This window comes from Protobothrops mucrosquamatus, unplaced genomic scaffold (genome assembly GCF_001527695.2).
Source record: "Protobothrops mucrosquamatus isolate PMUCROS unplaced genomic scaffold, P.Mucros_1.0 scaffold1367, whole genome shotgun sequence".
NCBI classification, from domain to species: domain Eukaryota; kingdom Metazoa; phylum Chordata; class Lepidosauria; order Squamata; family Viperidae; genus Protobothrops; species Protobothrops mucrosquamatus.
The window spans coordinates 238,952-252,519 of record NW_015387558.1 but is presented as its reverse complement, the minus strand read 5'-3'; the positions used below and the strand labels follow the sequence as shown (position 1 = coordinate 252,519).

Genomic DNA, 13,568 nt, shown 5'->3' with positions numbered 1-13,568 from the left:
TCGAACTCATGGCAGTGAGCAGAGTCAGCCTGCAATACAGTGTATTCTAACCAATGCACCAACACGGAGAGGTGGATGAGAACGCAGGAGCAGCAGAATGTGAGACTGAATGGAGAAAGAGTCTCCTGCTTGCACCCATAATAGGAGAATGTGAGGCCATCCAATCCAACTAGGAGCCAGTTCAACAACAGCCAAAGAAACTATTTGACATGAGACATATTGAACTTATTTACCACAAGATTACAGATGATTGTTTGGCGGGTATGGCTTGGGGGTGCTTAAGGAACATTCATGGAGATAATTATATAATTATCTGAAACTGCTATGGTCAGAACAATCTCTCTTGCTGGATATCATATCCTTAGGAAATGGGAAACGACAGAACATGTTTCCTTCATATACTCTTAGTGGCTTTTTTGGGAGGATCTGATTCTTCTCTATATGGAAAAAGATGCTGAATCTTTGCTTAGAGCCTGCAGGGCTATTTGTGACTGTTTATACATTGTACTGTTATCCATCACTTGGACAGAGACAATGCATTTTAAAAAGTGTATCCATATTAGAAGAATTAACACAAGGAACCTGTTATAATTGGAAAGTACCTCTATGCAATAATATTTATTGCATTCCACTCAGACTTATTCACAAACCCATCTATAAATATATATATAACATAACCCAACCATAACTACACAGACTTTTGCATTTATCAGAGCAAAGATCAACAGCTACTCAAACCATTAAGAATGAAACGCAAAAATCATCGTGTGCCAGGAACATTTTTTCCTTCTTCAAAGCAACAAAATTAAATGATGCTTTTTATAATGTAATTGTATGTAGATTGATTCATGGGTGAATGCCATGTTTTCAAAGAGATCCAAAGGAGCTTTTTCAAGAGGCAACTGGACTTTCTTTGTTTTTTTTTTTTTTTAAGATCTTTTACTTCTAATCCAAGAAGCTTCTTGAATGAGAAATGAAACGTCTTCAAAGAAAAACAAAGGAAGTCCAGTTGCCTCTTGAAAAAGCACCTTTGGGACCACGATGACCTGGACGACTGAGAATCTGCATAGACATTTTCCAAGGGATTTATTCCCACGTAGAAACATTCATAAGACCATAACTTTAGTTGATATTCTGCTTTAATGTGTTCTGTGTCTCTATGTCAGCAGTCTCAGTTTAAAAGAAGCTAATGTTAAAAAGTGTATTAGAGTAACAGTGACATAACATAAAAAAAATACCATTGTCCCTCCACCCCCACCCTGCCAGTCTGTCTTTGCCAACTGGCACTTACTTTTTCATCAGCTCTGCAATTCTTTGGCATTCTTCCTTATCGTAAAACCAAATTCCATAAATGGACACTGTAAACGCACATCAAACACAAATGATGAACAACAGAGCCTCATGTACACCAGCTGCCCTTTTTGGCATTAGCAAGAATCAATGAATGTTGCTTGCAGAGGAGGTTCTAAAGCTTTAAAAATAAGTCTATAAAATTCAAACAGTTGCATTTTAGTTTCTATTCTACTTCTCCATTTACCATTTATTATATGATGCAGACATGCAATCACAACATTTATAGCAACCAGACCTGGTTGACTAGGTGAAAGTCTCCCACAATGAACCATTCTCTCTATAGTAATGTCTTTCACAATTCCAGAACACTCTCTACTGACCTGCTTAGAAAACTATTCTGTTAGGAAATGATTAGACTTCATCCATGAATTTCATCCATCTATCATACTCTGCATCGGCTATGTTTCTTCCTCTGTTTCTGGAACTCATCATAATACTTACCATATTCTATGTCCCCATTATTTTATTTTGCAATTAAAAAGGGGAAGCTACTATTTAGCAAAGCAAAGGGACACTCTGAAGCATAATCTTTATTCCTTAAAATGGTCCTAGGATCCAAAGAGATCTTAAAGGCTTTCTGAAATAATTGTTTAAAAATATATCTACCCAAAGAGAAAAAAAATCCCTGAAATTTCTATGTGTTTCCCGATAAATGAGTTCCACTGTTACAGTTCACTCCATTGTTAAGAGTTATATTATTCAAGCTCTACAAATCTTAGCTTCATAGTAGAGCCTCATAAGAAACCACTATATTTTATATCAACAATTAGAAAAACTCAAGCAGGATCAGGTTAAAATATTTTATGTTTTAGGTAGTCCTCGACTCAGAACCACAACTGAGCCCCAAATTTCCATTCCTAAGCAAGACAGTTGTTAAAGTGAGTTTTGCCCCATTTTACAACTTATCTTGCCACAATTATATCCTGGTGCTACATCAAAGAAGGTTTAAAGGTAAGAATACAATTAGTGCAACAACTATAAAATCATTGCAGTTGTTAAGTTAGTGATACGGTTGCTAAGCGCATCTGGCTTCCCCATTTGATTTACCTTGTCAGAAGTTTGCAAAAGCTGATCACATGACCCCAGGACACCACAACCATCATAAATGCTTGCCAGTTGCCAAGGGTCCGAACGTTGATCAGACCATGGGGATGTTGCAACTGTTGTAAGTGTGAAAACGGTTGTAAGTCACTTTGTTCAGCGCCGTTGTAACTTCGAACAGTCACTAAATGAATGATTGTAAGTCAAGGACTACTTGTGGTGCAAAGTAGCAGTTCAAAAGCATGTTATAGGCAAGTAGATAAATAGGGGCCACTTTGGTGGGAAGATGAGCTGGTGCTTTGTGCGGACGTCAGGTCCCCGCCAGCACTGGTCCTTCCCGGATGTGACACCCATTTGCGAGGTGACTTCAGTGGAGAGAGAAAGTCCCAGATGATACTGCAGGATGCCGGTCATCTTTCTTTCTTTCTTTCAGGTGTGAACTGAATGGGCTAGCAGTCTTAAGGCAGCCAAATAACTATTCTGCATTAGCACTGTAGTCTCCTGGGTAATATAACATCACCAGATGATAGATAGATAGATAGATAGATAGATAGATAGATAGATAGATAGATAGATAGATAGATAGATAGATAGATAGATAGATAGATAGAGAGAGAGAGAGAGAGAGAGAGAGAGAGAGAGAGAGAGACAGACAGACAGACAGACAGACAGACAGACAGACAGACACTTGTTTACCACTTTCTGACCCTATGCTATGGTTTGCCTCCTCCTGCCATCTCCAATCTTCTTTATCTGCTCACTATATTCCTCTGCTTTTCAATATTTCCCGATGTCTCCCTAACTTCCCTATCCTCTCCCATCCTTACTGCCTTCCCCAACTTCACTTGACATTTCCTAGCCTGTACATCTCTCCCATACTGCCTTCTGCAATCCTGTCTGCTCACCCATATAGCTAGACTGCAAAAAGGAAGTGTTTTGCTTGAAAAAATAATCATATTTTTCTTTGGTTGAGGATTCTTTGATACTGAGACTGCAGGTGTAAACAAACAACAAAAGCTCTGTATCTTTTTCTTAAAAAAATATATATTAAGTAATAAGAGGAAAAAAAATGCCCCTGAGCAGAACTGACTATGCGAGGACTTTAACCATGCATCCATGCAGTTTTCTTGACAACACTACAGAAATGGTTTGTCCCTGTCTTCTAATTTTTGTTGTTTTGTTTTGTTTAGTCTACAGTTCTGGGAATCCCCAGTGATCTGTCTTCCAAGTATCAACTACACCCAATCTTGCTTAGTTTCTGAATCCAAAGTTCTACTACCTGCTGAAAAAAACACTATGCTTTTAAAAATATACAGTTCTTTCTGATTAATAGAAGGAACTATGAAACAACGACTCCTGCTGAAGAAAAAAAAGCTTCAGCTACTTCTTTTGGGGAGGAAGGGGGAGAATTTTCCTATTATGACTTCTTTCAGATAATAACATGTAAAAAATACAAGTGAAAACAAAGAAAAAATTGATAAAATAACATACATAAATTAAATAACAAAAGAAATAACAAGTGGTTCCATTTACTCTAGGGCTGTAGTTATATTATTTTACTCTATTTTATTTTTTTAATCAAACTTATTAACCATCCATCTGCCTCAATGAGAGGCTCACTGGAAATTACACATTTCCGCCCTACAGTAGTTTAGTTTAGTTTAGTTTAGTTTAGTTTAGTTTCTAGAACATAAAACTACACCTTTTCAGAGACCTCTTCCATTGCTGATATAACTTTATCAAAAATATTTTTTCATAGAAGAGTCAAAAAGTTGTCTGATTTTTTTTAAAATAAAGAATTAGTTGGACTTTTGCCAACGGATAATTGATATCAAGCCTCCTTTCTTATCCATGTGAGGCAGAAATATAATTTGAGGAATATCAAATGTACCTCTAAATATATTCTAAATTAGAGGACAAATCTATGAGGACAACAAATGGGAGTGTATCACTGCTTTTTCACAATGGCCCGATATAAATATTGCATTGATGATGTAGTTTGGTTTTGGCCTAGAATGCTATGTGAATCAATTACTGTGATTTATAAATTATTATGTGTTGCTTAGCTTGCTGTGCAAACTATAAAGTAATTATAGTTTATTCAATGAATCATGGATAAATAAACCTTGGTTCTATCCAACATATGAGCCCAGTCACCATATGGAAAAGCAGACGTGATGTTTCTGCATGAGTTGATCAACTAGACATCTGCTAGTTGTGTTCTTTTTGAATATAAAGATGGGTTATATATGAAAAATCATTCATTGTTATTTATAAGGTCCTTGGGAAATCCAAGGATAAGCTTAATTCTATAATAAATGTTTCTAAAAAGAAATATTTATAACATATTTCCCTATAACTTTTTCCAATAATGTTAAAACCAGACAAGGTATGACTCAATCCCTTTCTATTTATCATAACGTAAATCAAAACATCCAATTGTTTGGGGCTACAGATCTAAAATACTGAAAAAAGGACTGTCTTAAAATAGAACTATACCTAAAGAATACTATTAATGCAAGTCATATCTGGAACAAACAGTACACTACCCATCAATATAGGTCTAAAGGGAAGAGGAAAAATAGACCATATTGTATTCACAGGAGAGACCCCAGCTCCTATTAAAGCAGACAAAGCAAAAACATTTTGCCAGGAGTGAGAACAAGTCTATTCCATGTTCAGACAAGCAAGAAAATATAAACCAGAAGCCACTTACATGAGTTGGAGAGACAGCCTGACACTTTTTTCTCAAACGTGGCTGATCTTCCTTCTATCTATCTATCTATCTATCTATCTATCTATCTATCTATCTATCTATCGATCGATCGATCGATCGATCGATCTATCGATCTATCTATCTATCTATCTATCTATCTATCTATCTATCTATCTATCTATCTATCTATCTATCTATCTATCTATTTATTTATTTAACAAACAAATAAATCTTCTCTTTGGCCAGAACAGGATACAGAGGAAATCCCCATATTTTATCTCCTGGGAAGAATTCATTACTAATACAGGTAATCCTCAAGTTATGACCATAATGGAGCCTGCCCATTACAACCGAAAGTTGGGAGGACGTTAAATGAACCACCTCACTTAGCAAGTCCCCATCCCTGCTTCCTTCAATACATTTATTAAACAAATGTGCGGGTCATTCAGTAGAATATGGGGTGCCTCGGGTGTAGGGGAAACTGTAGTCCAGGCACAAACCCACCTACCTCCAGCCTCCAACGCCTCCCCCAACCCGAGATACCCCATGCTCCACTTCCCACCCCTTGCGGTCTCCCCAGTCACTTGGGCCTCCTCCCTTCTCTCCCCCCTCCAGTTACTGATTGCTCACCTATCTTTCGAAGGTCTCCAGAAGGTTGGGATATGGAAGGAGGACAGGCCACTCCATTGCTGGGCCACATGGCAGAATTCCACAAGCAGTCGTCTTTTTCTGAAATGCTAGCAAAGCTCTTGGTTTTCCTTTCCTCGCTTGTCACCAGCCTTCCCTCCCCCAGCATTAGCAGTATATCAGTGATGGCTACTTGTGGAATTCTGCCACGTGGCCCAGCAACGAAGTGCCCTGTCCTCCTTCTGTATCCCAACCTTCTGAGCTCTGGACAGCTTCGAAAAGTAAGTGAGCAATTGGTGATGGGTGGTGGGTGGACAGGGGTAGAGTGGCAAAGCAGACCCAGTGCCTCGGGGACTCGACAAAGCCAGATGGGGAGGAAATAGAAAGGAGAGGGACATGTTGCAGCATTTCTGCAGATGGTCACAAGAATGAATGACCGCAAAGTGCTGCGACAGACCTAACTTTGGGGCTGGGTCATAAGTACCTTTGGGGGGGGAGTGTTGGCGTAATTTTGTTCCATTGCCAAATGACCTGTCGTAACTTGAGGACTATCTGTACTTAGAAAGTAACTCTTCCACGCTTTCATGTCTCCTTAAGAAGACATCAGTGGGGCACATCTTCTCCTGTTTTATATGATGAAAATCCTTGTGATTTTGCAATGCACTTACCCACACCTAAGTGTAGCTGCATATTTTCTAATGGGTGCCAAATGCCACTTAACATACTTCACATTCTGGATACGAAAAGAAAGACTTAAAACAGAGCCACAAAACAAATCAAGTCCATCTTACCCAACTATAACCAGATATAGATTAGAAATCTCCCTATATGATCAAGAAATCTGTGGTGGATATGAGGCTGTAAGTAGAAGAAGCTATAAAAGTATGCACTGATTTAATAATGCTGATATATCACAAGCCCATGGGCTCAGAAGAGCAAAAGGGTCCTTTAAATTTAAAGGTCCTTTAAATTCTGTTCTAAAAACAGAAACAAGGGGAATTTCAAACAAAACCCGGAGTCCTGTTAGGATATACAATAAGAAAGAATCTTTTACAAGAAGACTCTCTCTGTCTGGAGGAGACTAGATTCATTTGTATTCATCAATCTATGAAGTCTTAAAATAAAGCAAAGGCCGTGCTGGTCACTGCATGATTTATGTTCCCAAGGAACAAAAAACTGAGCCTCTTTACCATCTTCTGAGCTCAGTCTGTGAAGCCACTTGCAACCTCAAGATAATTTCACTAGAAAGGTTGCATCATTACAAAATGGACTGCATGCCTTTCCTTTTAAGGGGATGCTATCCTGCACTTATTTTTTTTTTAATTGCTGGAAAATATGTGAAGGCGCTTGCCCTGGAACAAACTCCTTATATCAAGGCATATTGTACATAGATGTAAGGATCAGGAAACGCCCCTGCAATGCTCTGCATTTCATACTGACTCAATACGTTGCCTGGGCTTACGTCATAACTCAACTGTTCTGGTTCATACAACTTATGGCTTGGGGAAAAATATGTTCTCTTACTAGGTGAAACCCAGAAAACCCAAAAACTCTATCTTCAAAAACAAGGCTATGTTATCAGAAACTGCCAAGGTGGTGATGATGTATGACAACCAGAGGCCTGCATGGCTCAGGGAGGTGATGAGCTGACAGGCAGATGGAGTCCATTAACCCCACTTCTCAATATAAGTTTTCGTGTAAAACTAACAGAAGGAGAAAGGGACTGCAAGCAACCATAAGGCACAGACTTTAAAGAGTAGCCTGGAAGGAAAACCTAAAAGGAAAAAAACAAAAACAGAACCATGCACAGAACTTTACTTAAAGTGCCTTCCTAATAGTATTTGAGGAGGAGGAGCATTAACCCAATTTGACTATTATCACATATTTTGTGGCAATCTGACTACTTTGGCCAGATAGCAATTTTTGCAGAGCATTAAGTTAGAGCACTGTTTCCTGCTATTTATCCGTTTTATCTATCTGGATTGTGCATTCAGAAGAAGATGTTTACCACCCTCGTTCGGAAAGCAACTTCGGCGTATCGCCCGCTACCTACACATCAGCCAGGGGAACCTGGGGTGAAATATGCAGGCAAGATGGTTCATGAAACTCAACTCAGCTGCTTCTATACTCCACCTGGAGGTAAGGATTCAGAGTAATGTGTTCTACAAAAATAAACTCATTATTCTGTTCAAATTCTGCTTTGGGGTAGTGAAGAACCATGTTTAAAGTTCAGCCTATATGTTTTCTAATAGTTGTCTTTGGAGCAATTTAGGCTCAGCAAATCAAAACATTAATTAAAATGAATGGGCTTCTACCCAGAGAAGACATTACAGTGAAATTGCTAGGGGAATATGAAAATAAATTATAGATTTTACAATATTATAGTAAAAGAGATATACTGCTATATATCAAGATAAAGAATTGTTTTGCACTGCCTAATGTACTTGGGACTAGAACTTACAGGCTGTAATCTAATTCAAAAGAGGAGATTTATACATTTTAAGATTAAAATTTCATGTGCATCAATTTCATATTCAGTTTTGTTTTTATTTTCTCTGCAGAAAAAAATGTACACGTATTCTATACAAATATTCTTTTGAAGCTTGTCGTTCTCCAAGCCCGCCTCATTTATTCTTTTTTAAATTTAAAATTGAAATTTACACATTTTTGGTGACTTAAGCATAATAACAGCCTAAGGAATGGCAGTCATCTTTTAAACATGTAAGAAAAGATTGATTTTCAAATATCACACTGGTTTTTTTTCGTATTTCATATTTCAATGGTAGGTACATAGTCACACCAACTTTTGACTGATTTTATCTAGTTGCATAAAATCACTTCTGTCTGTAAGTATTCAATGGCAGAATAGAAGATAAATAGAAAGACATTTGAAATGTCCTTCTTAAAAATACAACAGTATTTCAACTTCCACTACTGTCTGCTTAATGTGGACTACCTTATCTTCTAGAAATGTCTAGAATTCTCCAACTTGGTAATATATTCCAACACTACCACCACCACCACACGCCCCCAAATTTTCAAACAATCTGAAATGTTACCTATGTGCTGAGCTTCATGAAGGGGAAATGCTTTTAAATGAATTAATTGCTTGTATGAATCTCTCACAAATCTTTAAAAAGCTAAAAAAAACAAAATTCCATCACATAATCTTTCACATGGATTAGACACTCCCCCCAATGAAGCTGGAAAAAAAAATACCCCAATGCAAAACTGCTACTAACTGCTGACAGTCTGCATAGTTTTGTTATCTTAGGCTCTTGAATTCATCCCTTCTCACATGGCATAGTTTTACTCTGATACAGTATTAAGCATGAAGTTGTAGTCTAAAAGCTCTACATCTGAATTAGGTCTAAACTCACATGTTGTCGAAGTAACACAGTTTACATATACATTTGCAAGAGAAATAAAGAGAACAAAATATCCATTGGTTTGATATGTTTATTACTGTACACAAACTGCTGAGACTAATTAATCTATCATGCTTGTTAATCTATCACACATAGCAGTTCTTTAAGATGCCAAGTAAATACGGTAAGTACAGTTCCTGGATTTTTTAAATCCCAGATGATCTTGGGATTTTTGAGGGGAAAAGCTTGAGTTCTAGTCTTGACCAGGAACACCTATAATTGCCGCAGTTGTAAAGTAGTACAGGTAGTCCTCCACTTAAAACAGTTCATTTAGTGGCTGTTCAAAATCGCAACGGCACTGAAGAAAGTGACTTATGACATTTTTCACACTTACAACCGTCGCAGCACCCCCATGGTCACGTGATCAAAACTTGGGCCTTTGACAACTGGTTCACATTTATGACGGTCGCAGTGTCCCGGGGTCATGTGATCAGCTTTTGCGACCTTCTGACAAGCAAAGTCAATGGGGAAGCCAGTTTCACTTAACAACCGTGTCGCTAACTTAACAACTGCAGTGATTCACTTAACAACAGGGGCAAGGAAGGTCATAACATAAGGCAAAACTCAACAAATGTTTCACGTAGCAACATAGATTTTGGCCTCAACTGTGGTCGTAAGTCGAGGACTACCTGAATCTGCCTTGAAAGATCAGTTGAAAAGCATACACAGTTCTGTATCTTTTAGCCTCTGAGCTTCTGCTTGGAAAATATTCTACTCTTAACAATTTTATTGTAACGCTATGTAAGGAAGACTGTGAAATGTCTTGTATATTCCACCTATTTTACTTCTCATAATACCCACTTTACTTGTTAACCTAATCTGAAATCCAACTGAAATGTATTGGAAATGGCTTGCTAAACCATCTCATTTATGGAGGTCAATTATTCACTAAGGGTTATCATTTTGCTATTTAAAAAACTTGGGCGGATGGCAACCAGAGACCTTTATTATTGTGTGACACTTCACAACTTGAAATTACATTCTGAGAGCAGTATGGGCTTAACAAACTCTTGCTATGGAATAAGAAAACTGAGCAAGAAAAAAAATGGCATACGCACAACAGCTGTTTAAGAACCCATCAATCATTTCTACTAATTTGGAATTGCAACAGCTGGATCAACTATTGAAATAACTCTAATCCAAGTATGATTTAGAACTAAACTAATATTGCTGGCAAGCTAATTTCACAGCATTCTCGTAGCTAAATGTTATTAACTATAAAGTATGTTCTGAACAGAGTTACATCCACCTCCCCTTAAATTCCAGGTTTATGGTTTAGGACAGGGGTAGGCAACCTTGGCTCTTTTATGACTTGTGGACTTCAAGTCCCAGAATTCCTGAGCCAGCCATGCTGAGGGGAAAGGGAGAGGTTTCCAAGCTGAGCCATGCTAGCTCAGGAATTCTGGGAGTTGAAGTCCACAAATCATAAAAGAGCCAAGGTTGCCTACCCCTGGTTTAGGAGAACTTCAACTCATCACCAGAGTTTTTGCAAAGCTACACAAATATTTTGATCCAGCAAATAATTTTTGCAAAGCCCATGAGTATCAATGAAAGTCTCTTCTTCAAATCATTAAAACAGTATGTCTCAATCATGACATCTTCAAGTTGTGGACTTCAACTCCCAGAATTCCTAGCTAGCCATTAAAAAAATCTAATAATTCACACATGTTCATGCCCTCTAAAAAAACTCCAATTCTCACCCGACTTAGCCAGCACAGCCAATAGTGATTGATAGGTTTTAATCCAAAATAACAAGGTCTATGTAATGCCAACTCTTAATTTACATCACATATTTCCAATTAATAGTCCATCTACTTTTAAATAATTACTTATTTCTAATTTTTTTATTTAAAATATCACATTCTCATTTTATAATATAAAGAACTGGTTAACCGGCATTAAAATGCAGACAGAATGTTAGTCAAAATTACACATAACAGAAATATAGTTCATAGAATTTAAGTACTAGCCAATTTAATAACAGGGCATAAAAAGGTAATTTTCTGACAGTAAGCAATAATTTTGCTTCCCAGCTACAGTTAGCTAAACCAAGAAAATAGCTATTATTGACTTTATTTGTACTTACAGATGAAGTGAAGCTATTTTTGAATAAACATTTTGAATTGGAATAGGGAAAGTGTTCATTTGAAGGAAAACCGCAAACAATATATTCTAAGTAATTAACAATAAAGGTAAACAAGATTGCTTTCAGAAGATCGTATCTTAGCATATTAAACTGAGATATTTGTCAAGCCCTTTGTCTATACATACAGCTCTTTCATAACATGAGAATAGAAAACAAAAAGCCCCTAATTACCATCTTTTTGTTTTATTTGACCCAGCTAGGATAGCAGTAGCTAGTTGACCTTAACTGTTCTTGAAAATCTAGAAATGTTATTACTTGCATGAGGGACTACCAGACCTAAATATATTTTACTTAATATATACTTAGGGGTAGAAAATCTGTGAAGAAACGTCGAAGCTTGGTTGTTTGCTTGCAGATGTTGCATTGCTCAACTAGGTAATATCAGATTTGCTCCCTGTTTATATATATATATATAAGCTTGCCCTGCCAGTGTTGGTGGTGATTGGTTTTCTCTTCGGTAGATCCTTGATTAAGACATTGTTTTCTGCTGGATTGTTTGCCTGGTGTTCATCCCTGCTTATTTGGATATTTGCTGCACCAAGTATTCCACAATTCAATCCTGACTACATATATTTTCTCCTACTGAGACATTAGTCACCTAGAAAACAATTGAACTTTTCTCAATTTCTTCAAAGTTCATACGCCAGCCAAATGGCATTATAAACTATGCTCAATTTTTTTAGGGATCCTCATCCATAAAATTTCCTAAAACAGGAGGCTTTCCATGTATTACAGAAATAAGCTCTTGTGCCACTTGTCCTTATAATTCCTTTGGGAGGGAGAATCTTGAGGAGAGGCTAAAGCGCATACAGGATGTCCTTGACTTACAATCATTTGTTTAGTGAGTGTTCAAAGTTACAATGGCGCTGAAAAAATGACCTATGACCGTTTTTCACATTTATGACTGTTGCAGCCTCCCCATGGTCAGTGATCAAAATTCGGATGCTTGGCAATTGGTTCATATTTATGATGATTCCAGTGTCCCAGGGTCAGGTGATCACCTTCTGTGACTTTCTGACAAGCAAAATATTGGTAAAATATTGAAACATGCTGTTCTAAACAGAGGTTGTTTAGAAGCAGTGTTTAAGAAGCCCATTTTATATAACAATGCATTTTGTTCGTGCGTTAGTAAGTTACTCACATCTAGCATTTCTGTAGAGTAGAAAAGGATCCTGCAACTGGAAATCCAGATCTTTTGTTATGGGTTCTGTCCGATTTTCCATGCTCAGCCTATTCATAATGGTAAATCCATACTTGGGCGAAGCTGATCTGAAAATGACCAAGGTTGAAACCATCAACTATCTACTAAAAATAATTCAATTATTAGTATGATAAATATTTTTAAATCTTTTCAAATACCAACACTTTTATCATCAGTTAATTTTTGATAGTTCAAGGAAATTATTATTTTCTCAAAAAACCTCAACAAAGAGCTGCCGCCGCAAGTACCAGTACTTGAGGGGCAATCAGAGAGGAAGGAGTTGTATTATACTCCATAGCACTCGAGGGCAGGACAAAAAGCAACGGGTGGAAGCTCATTAAAGAGAGAGTCTACCTGGAACTAAGGAGAACTTTAGAATAAAAAGCCATTAATCAATTGAACAACTTGCTTCCCAGAGTTGGTCATGTTTCCTATCTGGCTTATCTGGGAAGGCTGACACACCATAATTTGGTTGCTGAACAACTGGTCTTTAAGTGAGGACTGCCCGTGCTTCTCCACTTTCCACAATTGTTCTATGTCAGGATAGCCCAGGGGTAGGCAACCTTGTCTCTTTTATGACTCGTGGACTTCAACTCCCAGAATTCCTGAGCCAGCATGGCTTAGCTTGGAAACCTCTCCCTTTCCCCTCAGCATGGCTGACTCAGGAATTCTGGGAGTTGAAGTCCACGAGTCATAAAAGAGCCAAGGTTGCCTACCCTTGGGATAGCCCTTCCAGTGATTTAAATATTTCAAACCCTCTTCCGTTTCTAAAATCAGAAACACTGTATTTCACAATAGTGGACAATTGCAAATGAAAGCCTACCAGGCTGATTTGAGCTCTCAAAGGGAAGGGGGCCAAAAACTTTAAGTTGAGTTTCTTGGACTGATGGGAGGAAGGTAGAAACTGAATGAAAAACCATACTAAATCCCCCATAGCAGTTCCATTGAAGTCCCCACTTGTAGTCCTGTGTCCTATTCAAGATGGACAATATTTAATATTTATTTGCTACGTATATGTAGGGATGTGGGTCTATACATATGTTGTTCATAGTATGT

General features: G+C 37.6%; 1 protein-coding gene across 1 annotated transcript in view; it reads right to left on the bottom strand.

The window, feature by feature from the left end:
- Nucleotides 1-13,568, bottom strand: part of DCP1B (decapping mRNA 1B) — a 46,457-nt gene that overhangs the window by 19,870 nt on the left and 13,019 nt on the right. The window contains exons 3-4 of the mRNA XM_015821626.1: nt 12,453-12,580; nt 1,292-1,358 (exon numbers count right to left, since the gene is read on the bottom strand). Coding sequence (XP_015677112.1) covers nt 1,292-1,358; nt 12,453-12,580 — 195 coding nt within the window. The remainder of the gene's footprint in view (nt 1-1,291; nt 1,359-12,452; nt 12,581-13,568) is intronic.